This window comes from Symphalangus syndactylus, chromosome 6, assembly GCF_028878055.3.
Source record: "Symphalangus syndactylus isolate Jambi chromosome 6, NHGRI_mSymSyn1-v2.1_pri, whole genome shotgun sequence".
Taxonomy (NCBI): domain Eukaryota; kingdom Metazoa; phylum Chordata; class Mammalia; order Primates; family Hylobatidae; genus Symphalangus; species Symphalangus syndactylus.
The window spans coordinates 147,627,403-147,652,897 of NC_072428.2; the positions used below are offsets into that span (position 1 = coordinate 147,627,403).

General features: G+C 50.7%; 1 protein-coding gene across 5 annotated transcripts in view; it reads right to left on the reverse strand.

The window, feature by feature from the left end:
• The window catches only part of PTPRN2 (protein tyrosine phosphatase receptor type N2), a 987,645-nt gene that overhangs the window by 571,059 nt on the left and 391,091 nt on the right, over nucleotides 1-25,495 (reverse strand). For all 5 annotated transcript variants that reach the window (XM_055269741.1, XM_055269742.1, XM_055269740.1 and 2 more), the window contains 2 exons: nucleotides 1,771-1,992; nucleotides 135-175 (listed from right to left, as the gene is read on the reverse strand). In XM_055269741.1, coding sequence (XP_055125716.1) covers nucleotides 135-175; nucleotides 1,771-1,992 — 263 coding nt within the window. The remainder of the gene's footprint in view (nucleotides 1-134; nucleotides 176-1,770; nucleotides 1,993-25,495) is intronic.

The following is a 25,495-nucleotide window of genomic DNA, read 5'->3' on the forward strand; positions in this document are numbered from 1 at the left end:
AGGTTATGAGGGGTTTCTCCATAATTTTCTGGGAAAAAAAACTTACATATTTCATAAATGTTCCTGCACCGTGAACAAAAAGATGACCAACTTCCACATTTAACATGAAACAAACACCAGAGACGTCATCTTACCTCTTGGTAAAGTCTATCATCGTCATCCTGCACTCCGTCATCTGTAAAAGACACCAGTGTTACCAAGACCCTCATCAAGAATGTCATCACAGGGCGCCACAGACATAAAAAGGGTGACCCTGCAGATCCCTCCATATGAAAGGTGAGGTGTGACGACGCTGGCCTAAGTCCTGCCATAGAGTAAACCTTTTCTGTTTATAGCACAAAATGGCATTCCATAAACTTCGCAAGAGAGGAGGGGACTGAGGAGCTAAATGGTAGACGTGAAGGCAGCCACGATGACCTCACCTGGCTCTGTGGGTCTCACATGATCGTCAATGTTAACTCACGGCAAGAAAACCCATTGTACCCAACAGTTCACGTCATGAAACAGCAAAGTGAAGCCTTCGCCGAAACCACCTCACAATTAAGATGGCTTCAGAATCCACTGACTAAGGTTATTTCACTGTGGTCAACGTTTCTCCCTAAATAGGTATCCCGGCTGGGCACGGTGGCTCACAGCTGTAATCCCAGCACTTTGGGAGGCCAAGGTGGGCGGATCACTTGAGGTCAGGAGTTGGAGATCAGCCTGGCCAACGTGGTGAAACCCCGTCTCCACTAAAAATACAAAAAACTAGCCAGGCGTGGTAGCGCACACCTGTAATCTCAGCTACTTGGGAGGCTGAGGCAGGAGAATCACTTGAACCCGGGAGGCAGAGGTTGCAGTGAGCCAAGATTGTGTCACCGCACTCCAGCCTGGGTGACAGAGAGAGACTCCATCTCAAAAAAATAAAATAAAATAATAAATAAGTAAATAAATATCCTACTTTCAGTGCCCAAAGGTGCATGACTCATGGCACCCGAACAGTCACCCCTGGAGATAGCACGCACGCCAGGGCCTCCTGCATCCCTCCTAGCCCTGGTGCGGGTCCCGATTCCTTCAACCACTGGGCGACCACATAACACAGGCCCTCCCGGGGTGCAGTTCCACCCCTCCCCAGCACCCTGCCCATCAGCCAAGTCAGGCTTCCAGCTTCCAGGAAGGCCCCCTCTGCACCTGTGCAGAGAGAGGGGCGCGTCTGTCATTTGGTTTCAGCACGTACTTGTGGGCCTGCCATGTGTGGGGAGCTGAGCTAGGTGCTTTCTTGCAGCTCCATGCTGTGAGAAGCCATCAGGCTGCAGAAGTCCTGGCTGACCCGCGGGGCCTCCACAGGTCTCCGGATGCCTGCCGTGGTGGAGGGGCCGAGGGGCTGCCTTCTGCTTCCCCAGCAGCCTCAGAGGACCAATGCACGCCCCAAGCAGACATTTGAATGATCCCCTCTCACTCTGCTATTCAAATATTTGACAATATTCACCGGTACACAGTCCAAACACAACACTTCCCATCACGCCTGTTTTCCTGACTCAGCCTCAGCATGGAGGAGTGAAACCTCGCAGACAGCAATTTGCCATTCAACATAATTGCTCTGGTAGGCTTAGTCTGTTAAGAAAGCTTTTAGAGGCAAAAGTTCAAACAGATAAAAATCATTAATACAGATCCTCATCTCCCCAACAGAAAGCCCACATTGCACTTGGTGAGCCAGCGGTCTCTGCACAGCCCTGAGGCCTCCCCTCCCTGCAGCACCCCGGGCATGGGCACCCACGGCGCTGGAGTCACCTGGAAAGCTGTCTCCATGGAGGGTGGCCTTGGGGCCATCCGCCTGTTCTCTGGACTCTCCCAGGGCCGCTCTCCCAGGGCCGCCTCGAGCTACTCCATGGTCCACGCCTTGCATCAGGCCAGCCATCAGCTCGGCCATGCCGTCCAGCTCCAGCCCACTCAGGCCCCTCGCCTCAGCCGGCTGCCTCTGCAGGTCCTTCAGGAGGGTGTGAATCCGTGCTCCTAGGGGCACACACACAAACATGAGGACATTGTGGGTGGACGAATGCAAAGGTGAGGGCCCCGGACCGCAGGGGTGTGGCGGGCATTTGCAGCATCCCAAGGCAGTGGCCACCTAGGGCCAGGCGCAGGCCGGCACTCAGAGAAGATTGGGATATTGGACTTGAATCTCAAATCCACCTGACCCTGCGGCCGTCACTAGTTCAGTTCCCTGGAGGTGGAAAACCCATAGAACAGAAGAACAGACTCATCCACCCGCTCAGGAGGATGGAAAGCACGGCCTCCAGAAAACACTGGAATGACCAAGCCAGAAAGAGAGACGGGCTGGGCAACTTCACCACATCCTCCAGACGATAAAAGAACAGGATGAGCTGTGTCCTGCTCACTTGGCAGATGGAGAAACAATGCCTGGCAAGGACAGCACCCTGCCCAGGACACCCTGCCCTGCACACCCTGCCCGGCACACCCTGCCCTGCTTGGCACACCCTTCCTGGCACACCCTGCCCGGCACACCCTTCCTGGCATGCCCTGCCTGGTACAGAAGAGTGCCACAGAAGCAGGCAGCTATCATTATTCCCACACTTTCTCCTGCTACAACGAGTAGAGAAAAGCCTCGATAGACTTTGGCCACCAGTGTATCCTCAATACGACACGGTGGCCCCAGCTGCCCGTGTGCTGTGTCTGAAGATGCATTTGTAAGTGAACGGGTAACTCAGGAGGCCAGATGCCGCTCTTCTTCCAAAGCCAGCCCCTCAAGCCTCTGCTGGAAGTCTAGCTAACAAGATTATAGAGATGACAGTGGCTTTGGGGCCGGGGGACCCTCTGCTCTGTGGGGGCTCAGGAACGCCTGAGTGGGAGAAGCTCGGGGCTCACAGCGGATGGCCCAACCTGAGCCCCTGGAGCGAGCCTCTGCCTCTAGCTATGGCAAGGACGTCCCTGGCTGTCACCTGGGCAGAGACAGGAGATGAGGATGTCAGACAAACCCTCCTGTGATGGTGAAGGCGGCACCTATTGATTAAACATAGTGGAAATATGCTACATCTGAAGACACCATTTTCCAAAAAGACCCTTAAAATCTAGGCTGAGTGCGACACGGGTGGGAAGCCCCTCACCCTCCATCCTTGTTTCTGACAGCCCCACACACGCCCTTACACTCCACATATCCCCACCCCTCCCAACAGTGCAGGTGAAGACCAAGCCCCTCGCTGTGATGAAGGCGGGTGGGGGGGCCTCTGGTTACATCCCACATAAACCAGGCTCAGCTGCAGGCCTTCTCTGTACAGTTCGTCTGTGTTTTGCTTGTTTGTTCACTTGATAATGACGATGTAAAATAAAAGTAATCTGATTACTTTTATAATCAGAGAAGCAACAGAAGTTCTCTCCTGGGGGTGCCTGCCCCCAGTGCCTGACCTGGGCGCTCCTCCCCAGTGTTGGGTCTCTGTGAGTGCCCAGGAAGATGGGGTGGAGGGTGGGGGCCTGTCACAGGGCTGGCACCCCCGGGAATCCTGGACAGAGGCTGGGGAAGCAGGGGTGCTGGGGGATAGGGAACCCAGGCCCCTGGCTCCCACACGGCTAAGCCATCTCACACAGAGCAGCGGAGATCACCAAGTGAAGACAGTGTAGGGGCCCTGCACTTATCCACATCACGACTCACAGTTTCTGGACAGGTGTAAGGGCAGGTGCAAGACAGTTCCCCAGACTGAGCCTGGGGTCAAAGGTGGGGCTGGTGAGGCAACTGGAATGGAGGGACAGAGCACTTGGTCGAGGGTCTTTGCAGAGGGTGTCCTGCACACAGGGCCACAGTGGCACCCCAGGCTGAGCGCTGGGCAGCGGCAGAGGGCACGGTGCGGAGAACAGGAATCCTGCATACCATGTGGAGAAAACACAGAAAAACAGAACCCAAAATTGAGAATAGGGCAGTCGATGATTAGAGCGAGGAGATAAGGCCATTCGTGGAGCTGCCGTAACCATGGCAAGATGGGTGCACCCGCTGACTCGGCAGAGTGGGGAAATTAAAACAGAATCCAGCACACATTCTGTAAGTGAAGAGCAGTATCTGAAATTTAAAATCTTACAGATGGACCTAACGGAAGAAATCGTTTGTGAATCTGAAGACAGATCATAGAAGTGATCATCTTTGGAAGAACAGAATGAGAGATGTTCCACAGAACCTCAGTAACCCCTGGGGCATCCAAGCCGCTGCACTATTGCTGGAGTCAGGAGGGAACGTGGGGCGGGAACAGGACCAGAAACACCTGAAAGAAAGCCCATGAGTCTCTCAAATCTGGGGAAGAATATTCACTCAGGGACTCAAGACAGTCACTAAGTTCCATGACAATAAAATGCAAGGAGAACCATGCCGTGACTTCAGCCGAGCTGCTGCCAGTCAGAGGTGAAGAAGATCCCTGGAAAGCAGCGGGGGCGGGGCGGGGGGGAGACACGCTCCACACACGAGAATGGAAAGGGTCCCAGGAGCGCAGGGGCCGCCAGACACGCTGCAGGTCCTGTAAGAACAACGTGTTTCATACAATGTGCATAGTCAGGCATCTGACGTTACAGATAATGAATGCCACATTTGAAGGGTTGAAAGAAAAATCACTGAATCCGGGAGTCTATGTCCAATGACAATACCCTTCAAACAAGAGGGTGAAGGAGAGATATTTTCATATCACGCATGTGAACAGAGCTGAGCCAGTGGGTCCCAGTGGGCCTGCACCACAGGAAGTGCTGGGAGGAAGCAAGGCTGAAGAGAAACACCACCAGACAGAAGCCCACAGCTACGGGGGGAGCCAGAAAGCTCCTGAAAGGGTAAATATGTGGTTACGTAAACAAGAAAGACCGTCTTCTTTTCTCCTCTTACTTTATCTAAAAAACAACTAATTGTTAGCAAGGAAAAATTAGTACCACTTTAAGGCAGGGTTCATAAAACAGCTGCAGTGTGATCCAGATTGCGCAAGAGGCTAGAGGGACCCGGAGCCTCCTCACCGCATCCAGGAAGTGGCACGATGACAAGTCCAAGGAGACTGTTTCCAACAAAGGCGCCAGGGTGTTCCAACAGAGAAAGGAACGTCTTTCCCAGAAGGACATCTTCCATGTTACCCAGAAATTGGACTTGTAAGTATTTACCTGAGAGAAGTGAAACCCATGACCACAAGAGTCAAACGAGAGTATGGGTAGCAGCCTGACTCCTAATAGTTCCACAGACAGAGTCTAACGTCCATGTGCCCGGCAACAGGAGAGCTGATGAGGAGGCCACATCCACACCAGCACTGAGCCGGAAGGAACCACAGAGATGAGAAGAAGGGGGACAGATCTAGAACCGGTCAGGCTGAGTGAGAGAAGCCGGTCACCAGAGAATCCACAGAATCCTGTTAACAGAAGCTGAAGTTCAAAGATGGGCGAGGTCTGCCCAGGGCAACCAGAGCCACGTCACCTGCAGGTGGGGCTGGGGCAGGAGGAAGCATCGGGTGTGAGGGTGTGCCGTGCAGCGTGGCCACTGGTTCCATGCCCACACGTGTCCAACGCATCGTCGTGTCCACCTGTGATCTGCGCATCTCGCCGTGTGTACACTCCATCTCAAGGGCCGCAATAAAGACTCTGCCCTAAAGAAGGTTGATGGGTCCATTTCCGAGCTTTGAAGGAAAACCTGACTTTCTCTTGTATTCAGTGTTGAAATCTCTGTCTTCATAAAGGTTTATGTAAAATAGCTCACGGCCCCGTCTCTACCTTCCCGAACAACACGTCAGAGTAATGCAGAGGGGACACAGAACGTCCTGACCTCAGTGGGGTCTCACTGCGACCCTCCACCGTAGGGAGGTCCCGCTGCCACCCTCCACACTAGAGGAATCTCGGCACGGCCCTTCACCCTAGAGAGATCCCACCGCCATCCTCCATGCTAGAGGGGTCTCACCGCGACCCTCCACCCTAGGGAGGTCCCGCCACAACCTTCTGCACTAGAGGGATCCCACTGCGACCCTCTGCCCTAGAGGGATCTCGGCACAACCCTCTACACTACAGGTGGAGGAATTATTTCTGCTTTTTACAAATTAAGAAATTTAGGCATTTTAGGTTTTTTTGTCTGCGCCAAATGCATCACCAGGCCTGGGCTGCAGCCTGCAGTGTCTGTGCCAAATGCATCACCAGGCCTGGGCTGCAGCCTGCAGTGTCTGCACAGAGCTTGACAGTGGCACCACCCATGGCATCCCTGTTCACTCAGCCGCACGTCCCGTCCTCTCTCCACAGTGCAGGCTGTGTCTAGTCCATGCCGAGGCAGCGGGGCCAGCACCGGGTCCCCACGTGCCTTGTTCACTGCATATGCAGGACAGGAGTCAGTGTCTGGGGCCGTCTAGACTCTCATGACTTTCCAAACACAAGCGCTGACGGCCTGTGGTGGGTTCTTTGAGTGAAAATTTTTTAAGTGCAGTCTCTCTTGCCCATTAATTGAAGCTCGTTCTTCAGGGGGCATCTTGCTACACGGCTGTAAGGACACATCTTTTTGAAGTGTTTTGCTTCACTTCTGAACACTCTGCACTGCGCCCCACCCCCCACCAGGGTCTCACATGGAAAGGGTCACAGCCACAACCCTCTGATTTTCCCCTTTGAAAACCTGAGTTCCGTCAGCGCCACTCCAGACTTCCTGTTGATGACTAAGACCCTCTCATTTAAAGGCCTGAGCGTCCACAACAGGTGTTTCTGAGACAGCATTACGTGTCCTTTAGCATGGGATGAAGCGGACAGAGTCCTCTAAAGTCAGTCTGTACATGAAACATGTGACGGACACGGGCGTTCTGATGGGAGAGTGCTGGGCATTCACTGCCACCGATGTCCCCTGCTGGGGTAGCCGAGTCCCCTGCTCTGGCCGATACTGAAGCCTCCAAATTGTTCAGCACACAGTGGCGGCTTCTTTACCTTCGGGTTGAAGTGTCTGTATTAACCCCACATTTCCGATGCTCTGACATCTGGGGCCCTGCTGACCCTGGGGGGCTGCCCCTCCCACAAACAGCCAATTCCCAGATAGTGATCAGTCACCCACTCCCCGCAGGCTTTCCACACGCAAATCCTGCAATCCAGAGCCCACGTCCGCCTCCGCCTCTGTGGGATCAGACTCCAGGCCACTGCCCTAGTCACCCTGGGGCAAGGACCAGACACGGGCAGCCCCCGGGCCCGGAGCGGCTGGAACTATTCAAACTGGGCAGTCCTGTCCCTGACGACCCCGCCTTGCCCTCGCCCAGCCTCCGGACTGACCCTGGTGAATCCCTGTATCGACACGTGGCGTGGCCTGCCCCTCCTCTCGAAATCTGTAGTTAACAAACTGTTGTTTCATCAGCAGCCGTACCCAGATCTCTTGGGCTTGCCGTCCTAAATCATAAAAAAACCTGCCATTTAAAACAGAAGAAGGGAAACGCAGGGAGCGACATGGAGGCCACTTACTCTTCTGTGTTTTCATTAGCCTTGAGCCTTGGAGGGGAGGGCCAGCCACCCTTCGCCGCACCCCCAGGGCCCACCAGCCCCCACACATCAGCCCTCACCATGCGTTCACTGACGCAACGCTGCCTTCAAAGAAAACTTCCAGCAACAAACTCAGGAAAATACGTCTCGCTTTCTCACAAACAAAAACATGCCTAAAACCGCAGCAAAGCCTGCCTTCACCGCCACTCCTGTCTGCAGGTGACAAAGGGCTGAAGGGCTGGATGGTCCCAGGTCAACGGCACCCATGCCCCGGCTCCTTCCACACTGATGGGCTCACGTTGTTTCACAGAGAAGATAACAGATGTGCTCCGGAATTAAAGGTGCGTGCGTATCACAGCCCTCGGTGCTATTTTGAAAATGTGCTGTTCATTGTAGCTTTCAGAATCAGAAGAGCCATCTCAGCCTCGCAACTGAGCCGCCGAGCCATGAGCCCAGAGCAACCTTTTCATTCCCATTCACTGCAGTCTCCTCCCACCCCAGATCCTTTTCTTTCCCAGCGATTATCATCGCGACAGTCTTATCTCGCTCGCCCACGTCCACAGGTCCAATGCTGGCAACAAAGGGCTCACGCATCCCAAAGAAAATGGAAATAAGGAAGTGCGGGGATGGGGAGGAAGAGCTGTGTCTGGAAAAGTAAGGCTGACACAGGCAAGGGCCTGAGTTCTGAAGGGTCCCGGCTCCACCAGGTGGAGCCCAGAAAACCCAGTGTCTGCCCCATGGGTTCCTAGCAGCCCCAGAGAACTGGCAGGAGGCACCGGAGCCCCCAGCAGGAGCCAGCACAGCTGCAGGGAGACCTGAAGGGCCCTCGACATTGGGCATGGCCGTCCCCAGCAGTCGGCGTCCTCCACGCTTAGGAGGCGAGGGATGTCTCCGCACATGCCTGCACTGGCCGAGATGTGTGTCAGAGTCGGCCCGGCCACAGCTCACGGTGGGTGCCAGTCCCCGCGTCAGAGGGAAGGAAACAGGGAGGTGAGCAATGCGTGCTGGTTGCTAAGGAAAGGTCCTTCCTGTGGACACGAACCAACAAACACAGGCTCGGCTGCCCAGTGGCCTCCTCCTCAGGTGAGCGGGGCAGGAGGCCCCCAGAGTAACGACCTGACCAGAGGCCTCGTCTGGGGCAAAGTCCATTATTTCCGATGTCATGATTTGCAGGAAGTGGCAGGGCCTCCAAGTGTGGCAGAACAATTCACTTCCAAGTCCAAAGATCCCTTCTGCCCTCCCAAAAAGGACAAAAGGACTCTCCGCACACTAGCTTGGCACAGCAGGCGCCACAAGGCCTGGGAGCCTCCACCTGCATCCTGAGCTCCCAGGCAGCAGTGGCCACCGTCCCCCACGCAGCCGGAGCTCCCCAGGGCTGCAGCCCCGGGCCACCGCCTGCCCGGACGACCCCACGGCAGCTCCAGAGAAGGTGATGTGGTCCGTGCGGGGACAAGTTTGGAACAGAGTTCCATTAACCATTCTTCTGCGAGGCCCTGTGTTTCCTAAGGGGGCTGAAAAGCTGGTTGTGATATTTTGACAAACAGTGAAAGAATAAAAATTATGTGACTTCTCAACAAAGAAGGTTAAATGTTCTCGAATTTGGGATTTCCAGTGAAAATGAATCATGTTTTGCCAAACTGATCCACAAATAAACTTTTCTGAGCCCCCCAAGGTTTATAAAAATGATATGCACAGGCTGGGGTATTCAATTCAGAGTGGCTACAGTGTTGCTAGCAGGAAATTGCCGAAAAAAAGAGAAAGCAGACATCAGCCAGATGCGGTGGCTCACACCCGTAATCCCAGCACTTTGGGAGGCCGAGGTGGACAGATTGCTTGAGCCCAGGAGTTGGAGACCAGCCTGAGCAATATAGTGAAACCCCATCTCTACTAAAAATACCAAAAATTAGCTGGGCATGGTGTCAGGCGCCTGTAATCCCAGCTACGCAGGAGACTAAGCCAGGAGAATTGCCCCTCTCCTTCCGGGGCAGGCTGGCGCTTCTCCCACCACCCCGAGGGAAGAGGCTGCAGTCTGTGTTTCTAACAGCAAACACTGTCACTGTCAACACTGATGAGTCCTGCTTAACACAAAGACAGGAGTGTCGACGTACCCTGAACTTTGCAAAATGATGCTTATTCCCCTCTCAAACCCACACAGAGGCCAAGTGCCTGCTCTGAAGGTGAAATTCCACAGCAAGCTACGTTTCCAGAATACCACGGCTCAGCAAGGCTTCCCTTACGTCATGGTGAGAAGGTTCCAGAATACCATGGCTCGGCTAGACTTCCCTCACATCACGGTGAGAAGGGGAGGCAGTGCCCGGTACAGCATGGTGCAGTGAGTGCCACACTCAACCATACGAACAGCCTACTTGTATCGACAGAGAGCAGCTGGGAATGTAGAGTTTGGGGAACTGGCGGGTGTCCACCCTTGAGAAACTGAGGCTCCGTGGTGGACCAGGAAGGGAGGAAGAAACGGCAACGTGAGCAGAAAGGCCAACGTGCATGGCGGGAAAGCCAGAGCACCCTGGCCAGACGCGGCCAGGCTTGGCGTGGAGCCGTCAGCACTGAGCCACCAGGGGCTCCTCTGCTGTGGCTGCAGCTGCCTGCACGCTTTCTCAGGCCTGATTATTCTAGAATCTGTAGGGTGTTAGCTCACATTTCTTTTTCCATCATTGCAGCTAGGACCTTGGTTTCCACAGACATGTTTGAAGTTCCCATCAATCCAATCATCCATCCTTGTGCTGCCCTGCCCTGGGGGATGCTAGGCTGGACTCCCGTGAAGAAAGGCTGATCATGCTCCCTGAGTCTTGGCCCCAGCACTCATGGTCTGTGGTTTGGGGCAAGCTTGCTCATTTCTTCATGCCTCAGTTTCCGTATCTGTAAAATGGTGACAAGTGAGGCATGGGCCCAGCATACAGTAAGTGCTTAATAAATTATAACTATCATGAAACAAGATGAGGATGAGAAATCATTTTAGTTTTCCACTCTTTTCCCCCTTTCCCATTCACTCTGAAAACTAACACTTGGTTCTCCACGAGAAGCTCTCACCACAGCTCATCGTGATCCTCAGGTGAGAAGCAAGGAACACAGTCAGAGAGCCCCTTAGATCTCAGTCACACAAGCTGACAGGTACCTTCCAACTTGCTCAAGGTCTAATTCAAGATTACGCATTTTGAAACTATTTCCTGCCAAAGTATTAACCAAAATGTTAACCTACATTTAAAAAAATATGAACCTCTCATTAAAGTCAAAGCCCAGTCTCTGTCCGTCCCTCCACCCACTAACCTGCCCATTGATTGCACCAACCTGTATTGGGCATCTATTGTGATCAAAGCCTGGGAACAAACATTATTCTAAGAAACAATAGGCTGGGCACGGTGGCTCACACCTGTAATCCCAGCACTTTGGGAGGCCGGGGCAGGCGGATCACAAGGTCAGGAGATCGAGAACATTCTGGCTAACATGGTGAAACCCCATCTCTGCCAACAATACAAAAAAATTAGCCGGGTGTGGTGGCAGGTGCCTGTAGTCCCAGCTACTCGGGAGGCTGAGGCAGGAGAATGGCGTGAACCGGGGAGGAGGCGGAGCTTGCAGTGAGCCGAGATCACACCACTGCACTCCAGCCTGGGCGTCAGAGCAAGACTCTGTCTCAAAAAAAAAAAAAAAAAAAAAAGAAAAAGAAAAAAAAAATAGAAAATTAAAAGCTTTGTTTTCTTGAGGGCTACGACATTGTTCTCACACCAACACAGACACACTAAAATGTTTTGGAGGCCAGAGAGACTTGACCAATGGATAGAACAAGCAAACAATTTACAGGGAAAATGCACCATTAAGACCCTGTGAAGAGACTAAATGACACCCTATCTCACGCCACGTTCTTTCCCCCTCAATGACACCCCATCTCACGCCACGTGTCTTTCCCCCTCAATGACACCCCATCTCACGCCACGTTCTTTCCCCCTCAATGACACCCCATCTCACGCCACGTGTCTTTCCCCCTCAATGACACCCCATCTCACGCCATGTTCTTTCCCCTTCAATGACATCCCATCTCACGCCACGTTCTTTCCCCCTCAATGACACCCCATCTCACGCCACGTTCTTTCCCCTTCAAAGACATCCCATCTCACGCCACGTTCTTTCCCCCTCAATGACACCCCATCTCACGCCACGCGTCTTTCCCCCTCAATGACACCCCATCTCACGCCACGTGTCTTTCCCCCTCAATGACACCCCATCTCACGCCACGTCTTTCCCCCTCAATGACACCCCATCTCACACCACATGTCTTTCCCCCTCAATGACACCCCATCTCATGCCACGCGTCTTTCCCCCTCAATGACACCCCATCTCACGCCACGCGTCTTTCCCCCTCAATGACACCCCATCTCACGCCACCTGTCTTTCCCCCTCAATGACAACCTATCTCACGCCACGCGTCTTTCCCCCTCAATGACACCCCATCTCACGCCATGCTTCTTTCCCCCTCAATGACACCCCATCTCACGCCATGCATCTTTCCCCCTCAATGATACCCCATCTCACGCCACATGTCTTTCCCCCTCAATGACACCCCATCTCATGCCACGTTCCTTCCCCCTCAAGTGCATGAGTGTCTGGGCTAACCTGCTGTCCAAGCTGGCACCAATTACAGTACATGGAACCCAAGTTCCAACCAAAAGACCTCCAAATTTTATAAAGCAATGTCATCAGTGTGTAAATCACTGCCTATATTTTACCCCTGGAAATTAACAACTAGATTGACATAAACTTAAATCTAACCAGTGTCTTTTCAGTATAAACTCTTAAAACATAAAATGTATAAGATGTTACCTTTTCTCAAGAGGTTAAAAAAAAATCCTTCTTATTTTTAATCTCTCACAAACGCAATCCAGTTAACTTACTGATTTTTAAAAAGATAAATCCGACTGGGCACAGTGGCTCATGCCTGTAATCCCAGCACTTTGGGGGGCCGAGGCGGGTGGATCACCTGAGGTTAGGAGTTCCAGACCAGCCTGGCCAACATGGTGGAAACCCCATCTCTACTAAAAATACAAAAATGAGCCAGGCATGGTGGCACATGCCTGTAGTCCCAGTTACTCAGGAGGCTGAGGCAGGAGAATCGCTTGAACATGAGAGGTGGAGGTTGCAGTGAGCCGAGACTGTGCCATTGCACTCCAGCTTGAGTGACAGAGCAAGAGTCCATCTCAAAAAAAAAAAAAAAGATAAACCCAAGTGATGTCTCTTGAAAAAACAAAAAAATTACTGTATAATTTTTGGGATCTAAGTTATGCTGAACAAAAAGTGGCAAGAATATGTTTTAAATTTAATATAAAATAAATAAAATACATGAAAAATAAGAATATAAAGTAAGCAAAACAATTCTTTGCCTCTTGTTAAGCCTCATTACAGACACATCAAATTTAGGTGGCGTAGTGTGGCATCAAGGGCATGAATGATAAGAAAACAGAGTCATCTGAGGGAAGAGGCCGTGGGGCAGAAGGCTGCCGCGGGTGCTCTGCTGAGCTCTGGAGCTTGGCCGGCAACAACGCTGACCCTGTTGCCTCAAGCGGGGCAGTGTGTGTGAGACCCACCTTCATGCTTCAGGAACACTGGCCAAGGCAGGAAAATAGATCAATGTATTCATGAGAGATTTTTAAACAAGTTGAATCCAGGCTGTCTCTACTAAAGGCTAATGTAACCAGAACATTCAGCTGACACGCATGTTCCATTTCCGAGTACCTGGGCTCACCAAGGGCGTACCCCAGTCTCCGCCCTCGACATGCAGGGCTGAGATGTCCACCCTCAGCAGCTCGAAACGTGGCAGCTCTGCCGCCCTGATCTGGCACTGACGCAGCAAGCAGATGTTCCTGTGTCCCCTGCACTGACCTTCACTGCAAAGCTAACCCAGGTGAGTCCCAGTATTCACCAGCTCCTGGAGCCCAGAAACAAGTGGGCATTTCTAGAAGGTCAAGGAGCATTTATACAGAAAGGCCTTTTCTCCTTAAGATCTCAGTGTCATCTCCAGCCCCTCTAATTCCACCCTTGTGAACATAACCCAGGGGGGTCACTGAGGTGAGATCCGTCATGCAGAGGGAAGAATGTGGGTGATCATGGTGATCTGCAAAGTTCTCTTCTTTCCTGGTCTGTGAGACGCTGTGTATCTGCAGCACCCCAACCCAGCACTCCTCTCCCTCTGTGTCCTGTGAACTCTCCCATGATGGTCACACCCCAGCCACTCTGGCCTCCTTTCTGTTCTTCCAACCCAACGTGCTGGTGGAATCATCCTGCTGGTTTGCAGCAAATGGGCCCCACACAACACCGAGAAGCAGGGAAATATTATTCTGTGCATCCCACCCTGCTTACAGCAATGTCTGTTCCTCTCAGCACCTCATGCTGCCTCCTATGCGGGAAGCCAGGCCCTGTCACTGTCCTGCCCCTGCCGGCCCACACCACCCGCCTTTCCGCTCCTGCCCCTGCCTGCCCACACCACCCGCCTTTCTATTCCTGCCCCTGCCTGGCCACACCGCCCACCTTTCTGCTCCTCACCGCACGTCCTACTCCAGGCGATCTGCAGGCAGCCTCTCTACTCTGCCTGCCGTGGGGTGGTGGTGGGTGGTATGAGCCACGCCCTCCCCTTCAGGGACAGATGAGAGCTTCAGGAGGTTAAGTACTCCCACCTCCCTCTCTCTCCTTCCCTCTTGTTTCCTTTCCCTTCCTTTCTTCCTTCTCCCCATCCTTCCTCCCTCCCTTGCTGGCTGCATTCTTTCCTTCCTTCCTGCCACAAATATTTACTGCACATCTCCTTTGCACCAGCTACCTTTGAAGGTGCAGAGATAAATCCATGAGCAAATTCCTTGCTTTTGTGTGACTTCCATCCATGTTAGAAGGAATGGGAAACAAACAATAAAAATCATGAATGCGGCTGGGCGCGGTGGCTCACGCCTGTGATCCTAGCACATTGGGAGGCCGAGGCGGGCGGATCACGAGGTCAGGAGATCAAGACCATCCTGGCTAACACGGTGAAACCCCGTCTCTACTGAAAATACAAAAAAATTAGCTGGGCGAGGTGGCGGGCGCCTGTAGTCTCATCTACTCGGGAGGCTGAGGCAGGAGAATGGCATGAACCCGGGAGGCGGAGCTTGCAGTGAGCCGAGATCGTGCCACTGCACTCCAGCCTGGGTGACAGAGCGAGACTCTGTCTCAAAAAAAAAAAAAAAAACATGAATGCACAGGATATCTGGTGGTGATCGATGCTGTGGAGAAATAACCGAGAGTATGAAGGATGGGGGGCTGGAGCACTGCTCTTTCATACAGCACTGCAGAGAAAGCCTCACTGAGAAGGTGAAGTCTCAGCAGAGGCCTGAGGGAGGTGAGTGTGGGCCCAGCGGGGCCTGAGAAGCTGTCTTTGGGCAGGAGTAGCAGTGAGCACTACGGCCGTGGGCAGAAACTGCCTGGCGTATTGGGTTGGAAGAACAGACAGGAGGCCAGAGTGTCCAAAAGGCAGCCCCCACGTGGAGAGTTCACAGTGATATGGGAGTGCTGGGAAGGGGAGAGCTGGTCCCTTTAAATGATATAGAAGGGTGAAGGGAAGTGCTGGGTTGAGGAAGGCAGGTCCCTGGCTGGGGCTCCATCTCCACGGACCTAGGTGAGGACAGGCACTCCTGCCTTCACCACCAAATGCTGCATTTCCCAAGACCACCCTGGCCCCTACCACACTCCTATCCTGTGCCTATAAAAACCCCCAAGACCCTAGCAGGCACACACACAAGTGGCTGGATGTCAAGAGGAGCACGTTGGCAGAAGAGCAGACCGACAGACGCCAGCATGCCAGCAGGCCACTGACCAGCAGGACCAGAGCCGACCGACAGACACCAGCAGGGCATCGACCAGCAGAATGATGTACAGTGTGGCCGGGGCAGTCTGAGGAGAGCCCAGGCCACCGAGCACCCGGACTCCAGGGGAAAATCATCTCCCTTCTGGCTCCCCCGTCTGCTGAAAGCTACTTCTACTCAAAACAACCTTGCACTCACTCTCCAAGCCCACGTATGATCTGATTCTCCCAGTACACCAAGGCAAGAACCCAGCATTCAGAGAGTCCTCTGTCCTTGTGATAAGGAAGGGGTCTGGTTGAGCTAATGCAAGCCACCTATAGATGGCAAAATTAAAGGAGCAAAACTGAAAGAGCACCTTGTAACATGCCCACTGGGGCTATGGGAGCTGTAAACATTCACCCCTAGACACTGCCATGGGGTCCGAGCCCACAGCCTGCCCATCTGCATGCTCCCCTAGAGGTCTGAGCAGCGGGGCACTAAAGAAGGGAGCCACTCCCCCATCGCACGCCCTGTGAGGGGAATAAGGGAACTTTTCCCGTTTCAACAGGACACGGAGGGAGAGGAGTGGTGGGTGTGGGTGCCATAGATATGCAGGGTCTTGCAGACCAGGCAAACAGCTTTGATTTTTATTGAGTGGGATGAGAAGCCCGTGGTGTGCTCTGAGCAGTGGGATATCGTCTGATTGGCAAATGTACAAGAACCACTCTGCAGCCTGAGACAAGGTCAGAGGCAGGAGGCCAGGTCTGGTCAGATCTGGTGAGGGGTGGTGGGGCGGCAGGGGCAGGGAGGAGCCGGCAGGTGGGGAGGCCAGGTCTGGTCAGATCTGGTGAGGGGTGGTGGTGAGGGGAGCAGAAAGCAGCCGGCTGGTGGGGAGGAGGGGGCACCCTGGGTGTGCTCAGAAGGCAGGTGCGGCAGGGTCTGCCAACAGACTGGACATGGGGGGACACAAAGAAAAGGACCTAAATGGATAGTGGCCCCACAGCCACACTGTAGGAACCATGAGAGGGTTCGTTCCAGGTGTGGGTTCCGGGCTGGGCTGGGAGGCCCTCAGGAGCCCGGCAGGCATCCACACTGCCATGTTTGGTCTTGTGCCAGTGCAGGTGGGATGAGAGTCCTGCTGGTCACAGGCAGAGCATGTCAGGGCAGAAACCCTAAAAGATTCACAGCCTTCCAGAAAAGGCAGCGTAACGCAGAGACAGGTGTTGTCCGGAGTCAGCCAAACCTGGCTCAAACTCCACCCCACCATTCACCATAGTTGGGACTCAGGGAACCCCATCCAGCCTCTTCCAGCCTCATGAGCCCTCTGTGTGAAACTGAATCAATAACTCCCACTTGAATGGGTTGTTGAGAAAATGAAATATAGTAAGTGTGTTGTCTACTACCTGCTAATGCTCAGTATTTGTTGACAGGAAGTTGGTTGTGTCCCCTCTTCTAACATCGCTGTAACATTTAACGACTCAGAAAAACTCTCTCTTATGGCTGCTACGCGTCTGTTTTCCTTTGACTCCCTTTGGTTCGAGTCTTGTTAAATGGATGGGAGAGCAGAAATACAACTGCCCTGAAATAAAACTTCATGTTCTTTATGGTAAAGATCAGAGAACAGGAGGCATTTTCAGTGGGCCTCTTAGAATCACTATTAATAGGAAACATCCACCTTCAAAATGGAATAAAGTACAATTCCAAAAACTACTTCCTCTCATCTGAAAAAGAAACTTTTTAGGTTATCATTAATGAAAAATAACTTTAAAAAATCGTAAGTATATAAGAGAAAATTCTAACTTGCTGGGCAGCTTATGGAAGAACAGTTAATGTGTACTAGGAATCCCTTCCCATGTAACCTCTACAAACCACACACACAGCATTTTATGAACATGCTGAGTTATCTCAGAAGCATCCACTACTCGCCATTTGAAGATGAAGAAAAATGAGGAAGTATGTTTTGCAGTGTCCAGTGAGCCCTGGTGGGTTGAAGAAGGGCTGCAGCACAGAGCACAGATAACAAGAATATCAAAGTAAAACGTTGTGTTCCATCAACCGCACCACGTAATTCTGCAATCTGGCCAGTTTATAATGACATTTTAAGTAGTTTTCAGTGCTCCAAGTGGGCTCTCATAAGGCAATTACACAAAATGTCAGGATATTAAATGTGTAAAGCCTGGAGTAAGAGATCAGCTCACATGACTCTGCATTCTCAACTGCCACAGCCAGGCCTATTGAAATTATATGTCATCATAGGGCCTTCCAAACAAAATGGTACAAGCTTTAAAGAATCAGCAACAGCCTGCAGATAACGTCACCACAACATTGTTTTCACAAAGACAATGGGAATCATGCACAACAGCTTTTGCTCCTAAGTACCTTTACAACCACGTATATATGAAGGTACACAGTTAGCCACATCTGAACACCCATCAGCACCATCAGTAGAACCACCATCACCAACACCATCATCACCATCATCATCATCACCATCACCATCATCACCATCACCATCATCACCAATGCCATCATCACCATCACCATCATCACCAATGCCATCATCACCATCACCACTATCATCACCATCAACACCATCATCATCATTGCCATCATCACGATCACCATCATCACCGATGCCATCATCACCATCACCATCAGCACTATCATCACCATCAACACCATCATCACCATCAACACCATCATCACGATCACCATCATCACCATCACCATCATCACCATCACCATCATCACCATCACCATCATCACCATCACCACCATCACCATCACCATCATCACCATCACCATCATCACCATCACCACCATCACCATCACCATCATCACCATCACCATCATCACCATCACCACCATCACCATCACCATCATCACCATCACCATCATCACCATCATCACCATCACCATCATCACCATCACCATCAACATCATCATCATCACCATCATCACCATCACCATCATCACCATCACCATCATCACCATCACCATCAGCACTATCATCACCATCAACACCATCATCATCATTGCCATCATCACGATCACCATCATCACCATCACCATCATCACCATCACCATCATCACCATCACCATCATCACCATCATCACCATCAACACTATCATCACCATCAACACTATCATCACCATCACCAATGCCATCATCACCGTCACCATCAACACTATCAACACCATCATCATTGCCATCACCAACGCCATCATCACCATCAACACTATCATCACCATCATCACCACCATCATCATCATCACCAATATCACCAATGCCATCATCACCATCACCATCAGCACTATCATCACCATCAACACCATCATCACCATCACCATCAACAGTATATCACCATCATCAACACCATCACCATCATCGCCATCATCACCATCACCATCAACATTATCATCACCATCATCACCACCATCATCATTGCCATCATCACCATCACCATCAGCACTATCATCACCATCAACACCATCATCACCATCACCATCACCATCATCACCATCATCATCACTGACACTATCATTACCATCATCACCACCATCATCATTGCCATCATCACCATCACCATCACCATCATCGCCATCACCATCACCACCATCACCATCATCATCACTGACACTATCATTACCATCATCAACACCATCATCATCACCACCATCATCACCATCACCCACCATCATGGGGAATGGACTGTGCTCCTTTGGTTTAGAGAACATACAGCCCATTCAATTGCTGGAGTCCAAAACTTGGGTATTTGCAGAGGATTCAGGTAAATTCAGTAGGAGCTCATTATTGCATTCTCTCCTCATTTGGGCTTCCACAGGGAGAAACTGACATAATCATATGCCAGCATGTTGTCTATTTTCACTGGAAACAACACAAGTGTAGTAAAATATATTCTGCTTCCAATTTGAGGGGGTAAGGAATCACAGCTGAGTCGTGTGCATCTCTCCCTGACTAATGAAAAGTGCCCATGCTGCAGCCTGGGATGAAGCTTCTCCTGCACTGTCACGCCAGAATATTTTGCACTCACAGGGCTCAGCATTCACCCAGCCTAACGCTTTCTCTATTGAATGCAATACTGAGGCAAAGAAGAAAAAAATATATCAAATTAGCTCTGGCATTAATGACATGACTTCAGTGGGGTGTGGGGATCGGCAGTCAAATGGCTTTCTAAAGAATGCTTCCTTTAGGTTCATGTTAGTGTGAGTTTGCACACTCAGAACGTGAACTGACGGACAACAGGTAACACAGCCCGCCCTGGACTGGGTGGCAGGTAAGACCAGAAGAGAAAATGTTTTGCAGATGTCGGAGGGTTGGGACTTCAGAGCTGCCCACATTCGCTAAACGAGCTAAGCTGACATCTGTAGAAATGCCCTCTTAATGGGAACAGTTACCTCGAAAAGTTCTAGAAATGCCGGTGGAGAGGTCAGGTGAACACACAGCTGCAGTCAGACAATCGGCATGATCAGACCCAAAGCAAACCAACTGCTGCACAGAACGCCCTGGGGCTTCAAGCCCCCAGTTCCAACCTGTGACGCGCTCACCTGTGGGAAGGGGAAAGGTTCCCCCAGAGCCTTCCCTACACCTGCCCTGTGTCCTCAGAGGGGAAGCGTCACCATGTAATCAGCGGTCTCCATTAAGCAACAGCTTTCAGGTTGGAGCTGGGGAGATTTGGAAAAGTGACAGAAGGATGACATCATATGCGGAGGATGCTTACACAGTGGAGAGCACCGCTGTTCCATGTGGCTCTGGAAGGCCTCCCCATTGCGCTTACACAGCAGACAGCACCCCTGTTCCATGTGGCTCTGGAAGGCCTCCCCATTGCGCTTACACAGCAGACAGCACCCTGTTCCATGTGGTTCTGGAAGGCCTCCCCATTGTGCTTACACAGCGGAGGGCACCCCTGTTCCATGTGGTTCTGGAAGGCCTCCCCATTGTGCTTACACAGCGGACAGCACCCTGTTCCATGTGGTTCTGGAAGGCCTCCCCCTTGGAGGCATGGTGGAAGGTGGTGGGAGGAAAACCTCAGGGGTTGGGCAGTGGCAGTGAGGTGCCTTTAGGTGCCCTACCAATTCCCAGTCAGACAGAGGTAAATTTCAACCCAATTCTTAAAGTAAAAATCCTTCCAGCAAATGCAGCTGGCTTACAGCAGCATGGACCTGGCAGGAAAGCAGTGACCTCAGAGGTGTTTAAGCAGAGTCTGTAAGGACATCAGCCAAACACCGTGGAAGAGATTTCTCACATGGGGGCAGTTTATGACTCTTACTTCTCCCAAATCTGAAAGCAGTGACTCTGTACTGGTGCAGAAGTGGGGGAGCCGCCTTCCCCTGGGAGAAGACATGAGCTGGGTGGAGCTGAGCAGTGCAGTTCCAGGGCTGCCAGTCACACGCAGGTCCGGGGCTGCCAGCCACACACGGCCACTGCCATCCTGCACTGGGGGCATCCACGTCAGGGTTGCTGAGCAGGTAGGTGTGTCTTCAAGGTGCAGTGAGAGGAACACTATTCTGGCTATATAAGCCACAGAGTGACCCCACCCCAGCACCCCTGGGTGCCCTCTCCTGCACCTGCTCCCCTGGGAAAAGTGCGCTGCTTCTGACTCCATGGTGTGCTGATGCACAGAAAGAAAGGCCTCAGGCAGTGCACACTGAGCACGGGACTGTTTCGCTAGGATGAAAGGCACTTTGATAACATAGGTGCCTTCTCCTCCTGCTTTAGAGGGTGCTCGTGAACTCCAGCCAGGGGCATGGATCCGAGATTAAGAATTTATCAGTGGCTTCCTCCTGGAGCAGCCTGTGAGAGGCGGCCTCTGTGTGCCAGTGATTAGGTGGCCAATTCTCTTCTAATTTTTTTTTTAAGCCAAGAGGCATGGTTGGGTTTAGAGCACTGAGCAGCACTGGCCTGCATTCAAATATGAATGAATTTCTTCAAAAATGAAAAGGCAGCAGGTGCTTCCTTTCAAGTGAAAATGACCCCAAAAGTGTGGGCATATTTTCTCCAAAGTGACAGACGCATTGGCATCGGTTTTTTCTGTATTATAATCTACTGCTGTCACCGTGAAAAGTCAAAGCTTTGGTTCAGTGCCCTCCTGAGACTGGGCTGCGGGGCACGCACCCTTCTCTGTGAGGGTTTTCAGGCTGGGATTCCTACCACCAACACGACAAGGAAGTGGGCACCCCACCGGCCAACACAGGACCTCAGGGTCATGGAAGGCTCGAAGGAGAAGAGGACCAGAACACGCTTATCTTGGATGAGGGGAGAGAACTGGGAGCCCATGTGATTGGCCGGGACTTTGCAAGTGCTTTCTGAATGAATGAGTGAACTCGGGAGAATCAGGAGCCCGAGTGATTGGCCGGGACTTCGCAAGTGCTTTCTGAATGAATGAGTGAACTCGGGAGAATCAGGAGCCCAAGTGATTGGCTGGGACTTCGCAAGTGCTTTCTGAATGAATGAGTGAACTCGGGAGAATCAGGAGCCCGAGTGATTGGCCAGGACTTCGCAAGTGCTTTCTGAATGAATGAGTGAACTCGGGAGAATCAGGAGCCCGAGTGATTGGCCAGGACTTTGCAAGTGCTTTCTGAATGAATGAGTGAACTCGGAAGAATCAGGAGCCTGAGTGATTGGCCGGGACTTTGCAAGTGCTTTCTGAATGAATGAGTGAACTTGGGAATAACCACGGGAAGCGTTGCATGGCTGGAGAGTTGCATGGCCGGAGGCAGAAACAAGTTCTTCCAGCTTCTACATGAGTTTCCCAGTGCACTTCCCACATGAACACCACGGGCCCCAGCTTAGGACAGAGGCTGGCTGGGTGGAGACCCGTAATTACCTTGGCCATACAAGTGATAGTATAATAAGATGCCTGAATAGAAGAAATATCAGGTATGTTGGGAAGAGGTTGCAATGTGAAATTCAGAACCGAAAGTCAGCCCTCATGATGTGAATTAGGGACTCGTAATTCCCATCCAGGCTCTGGAGGGCGCAGAACCAAGATGCTGAAAGAAAGCGTTCTAACAGGTTGGTTACCGGTTTTGTTTCCTGTTCAGTGTGGCTGGTGTTTGATCAATGAGCAAGGATTACAACAGTGGATACCCCACACATTATTTGTCATTGATTCGTTTAGAAAACGGTGTCTGAGGCATCTCCTAAAGTGATTTCCAAAACGCTTTCACTGTCATCAGAGTCTTGAGCTGAAAGAATGGCATTACACAAGTACCATATCTATATGAAAAAAAATTACAGCACTGACAAAAGAAAGCAGAAGTAAAGAAATGGAGAAGCAGCGTATAAATATCATATGCTCACGGCTGGCAGGACATGGGTTTGGATCATAGTCTCAAAAGACACAGTCCCAATTGCCATAATCACAAATAGTGAAATCCCCAAATATCTGAATATCAAAATCTCTAAATAGAGTCTAAATCCCAAAAGTCTAGTGTTGCTAATGTTTAAAATCCCCTAAATCATAATCACAGGAGAGTTGCATCCTGCTGGGTGGAGCTATTACCTTGTTATTGTCTTTATTTGGAAATTAAGCATAATTTAAGGAGTTGTGTGTGAGTGCCAAGTTGACAAGGGGTGAACCTGTAGACTTAGTTTTAAGTGTCAACTTGACCGGGTTAAGGAATACCTAGAAATCCGGTAAAGCTTCATTTTGGGTGTTTCTGGGAGGTGTCTCCAGGGAGATTGGGGTGGAGTCTGAGTGGGCTGGGGGAAGGTCTGCCTCAGTGTTGGTGGATGGGCACCGTCCAAACAGCTGGGGCCCAGAGAGGAGAAACACAGAGGGTGAATTAGGCTCCCTCTGAGTGCTGGGGCAGACTTTCCTCCTGCTGCCCTGGACATCAGAGCTCCAGGTTTGCCGGCCTTCGGACTCCAGGACTCACACTAGCCGTCCCTGGGTCTTCAGACTGAGAGTTACACCATCAGCTTCCCTGGTTCTCAATGCAAAAACACTGCAACTTCCTCAATAAATGAAGAATGTCCTTTTTGTACATCTGCATTTGCGAAAGATACAATTTCTTGAGATCTCAGCTCTTCGACTCTTTATGCAGCAGTGACCCATCAGGGTTTTTGACTGATCTCATCAAAAGCCTTAGGTTGTTCATCAGGGTATTTCAGATGCCTGCAGTTATACAGCTGGGTGCACACAATTACCAAGCAGAGTGACATGCTTTTATACATCTCCCTTCCTGACCTATGCCTTCATGAACACGGTTCATCTGCTCATAACTGTGATGCCCATGCAACTGTCGTCAAGATATCTGAGGGCTTAAGCCTGCAAAAATATGAATGTTATTATCGCTTATTTTATTGTGTAAAATGGCCTATGAAGTGTTTTGTCACGATTTTATATGTTTTGCAAATAAATTCCCTTTTAAAAATGTAAATAAATGTCTTTTAAACAATTTTTTCCAGAATTACATTTTTGGGATTTTGATATTTTGAGACTGTCATTTTCAGGATTTTAGGGTCCTTAGGGATTTTGATATTTCAGGATCTTAACATTCAGAATTATGGCATTCAGGATTGTGTCTTTCAGGATTATAACTGTCTCCCAAAGCCTCAATATTGTCAGCATGTCAGTTCTCCAACTTGATCTATGGATTTAATGAAATCCCAATCAAAATCCCAGCAAGTGATTTTTTGGATACAAGCAAATGTATTCTAAAGTTTATATGGAGAGGCAAGTGACCCAGAACAGCCAACACAATACTGAAGAAGAACAAAGGTGGAGGATAACACCACCCATCATTAGGACGCACTACACCCATCATTACGACTCACTCCAACTCCACAGAAATCCAGGCAGGGTGGGGTTGATGGCACAGACAAACAGATCAGTGAAACAGAACAGAGAGCCCAGACATGGGTCCACATACAAGAGGTCAGCTGAGCTTTGAAAAGGAGCAAAGGTGATGCTATGGAGAAAGGATTGCCTCTTAACAAATGGTGCTGGACAACTGGACATCCACACATACAGAAACAATTCCAGATGCAGACCTTACACCCTTCACAACTAACTCAGAATGGATCACAGACTTCATCATAAAATGAAAAACCATAAAACTCCTTAAAGGTAAGAGAGGAGAAACTCTGGATGACCTTGGGTTTGGTGATGACTTTTTAAAATCCAACACCAAAGGCAAAATCCATGAATAAAATAATTGGTTAGGTTGGACTTCATTAAAATAATGCTCTGCAAAAGACACTGTCAAGAGAATGAAAAGACAAGCCACAGACTGGGAGAAAATGTTTACAAAAGACACATCTGATATCTGATAAAGGACCAATATCTAAAATATTCAAGAACTTTACAAACTCAACAATAAGAAAACAAACAGCCTAATTAAAACATGGCCCAGAGACCACCACAGACACCTCACCAAAGAAGATATACGGAGGAAAACAAGCATGTGAAAATGCTCTGCTTCCTCCATCGTCAGGGAAATGTGAATGAAAATGACGAGACACCACCACACACCTCTCAGAATGGCCAGAACCCAGAACACCGACAACACTCAATGCAGGCGAAGATGTGGAGCAACAGCAGCTTGTTCACTGCTGGAGACACACAGAATGCAGAATGCCACAGCCACTGGGGGAGACAGTTTGGTGGCTGCTTCCAAAACCAAACATTCTCTTACTATGTGATCCAGTGATTACACTCCTTGGTACTTAACCAGTAGAAGTTAAAGACTTACACCCACACAAAAACCTGCATGAAGGTGCTTATGGCAGCTTTATGAATAATTGCCAATACATGGAAGCAACCAAGATGTTCCTCAGTAGGCGAATAAACTGTGGCCCATCTATACAATAGAGTGTTATGGATTATCATGTAATAATACAATACTATTCAGCACTAAAGAGAAATGAGCCATCGAGCCATGAAAAGATGAGAGAATCTTCAAGGCATGTGACCCATCTGAAAAGGCCACATATTGTAAGGCTCCAACTCCAGGACATTCAGGAAAAAGGCAAACTATGGAGACAGCAACAAGGTCCGTGGTTGCCAGGTATCGAGCAGGAAAACTGGAGACGCTGAACTGGATGAGCCCCAAATTCCTTCACCGGCCACTGCACGTCACCTGTTGTCCTCCCCATCACCCCACCTTAGATAGGCCTTCCATTGAACCTGCTTTAAAGCTCTTTGAAAGGAGACCAGATGTGAATTATGAATAAGTGAAGGAAGAGGGTCTCTTTTTAAAGCTTTTACCAGGTGAACTTT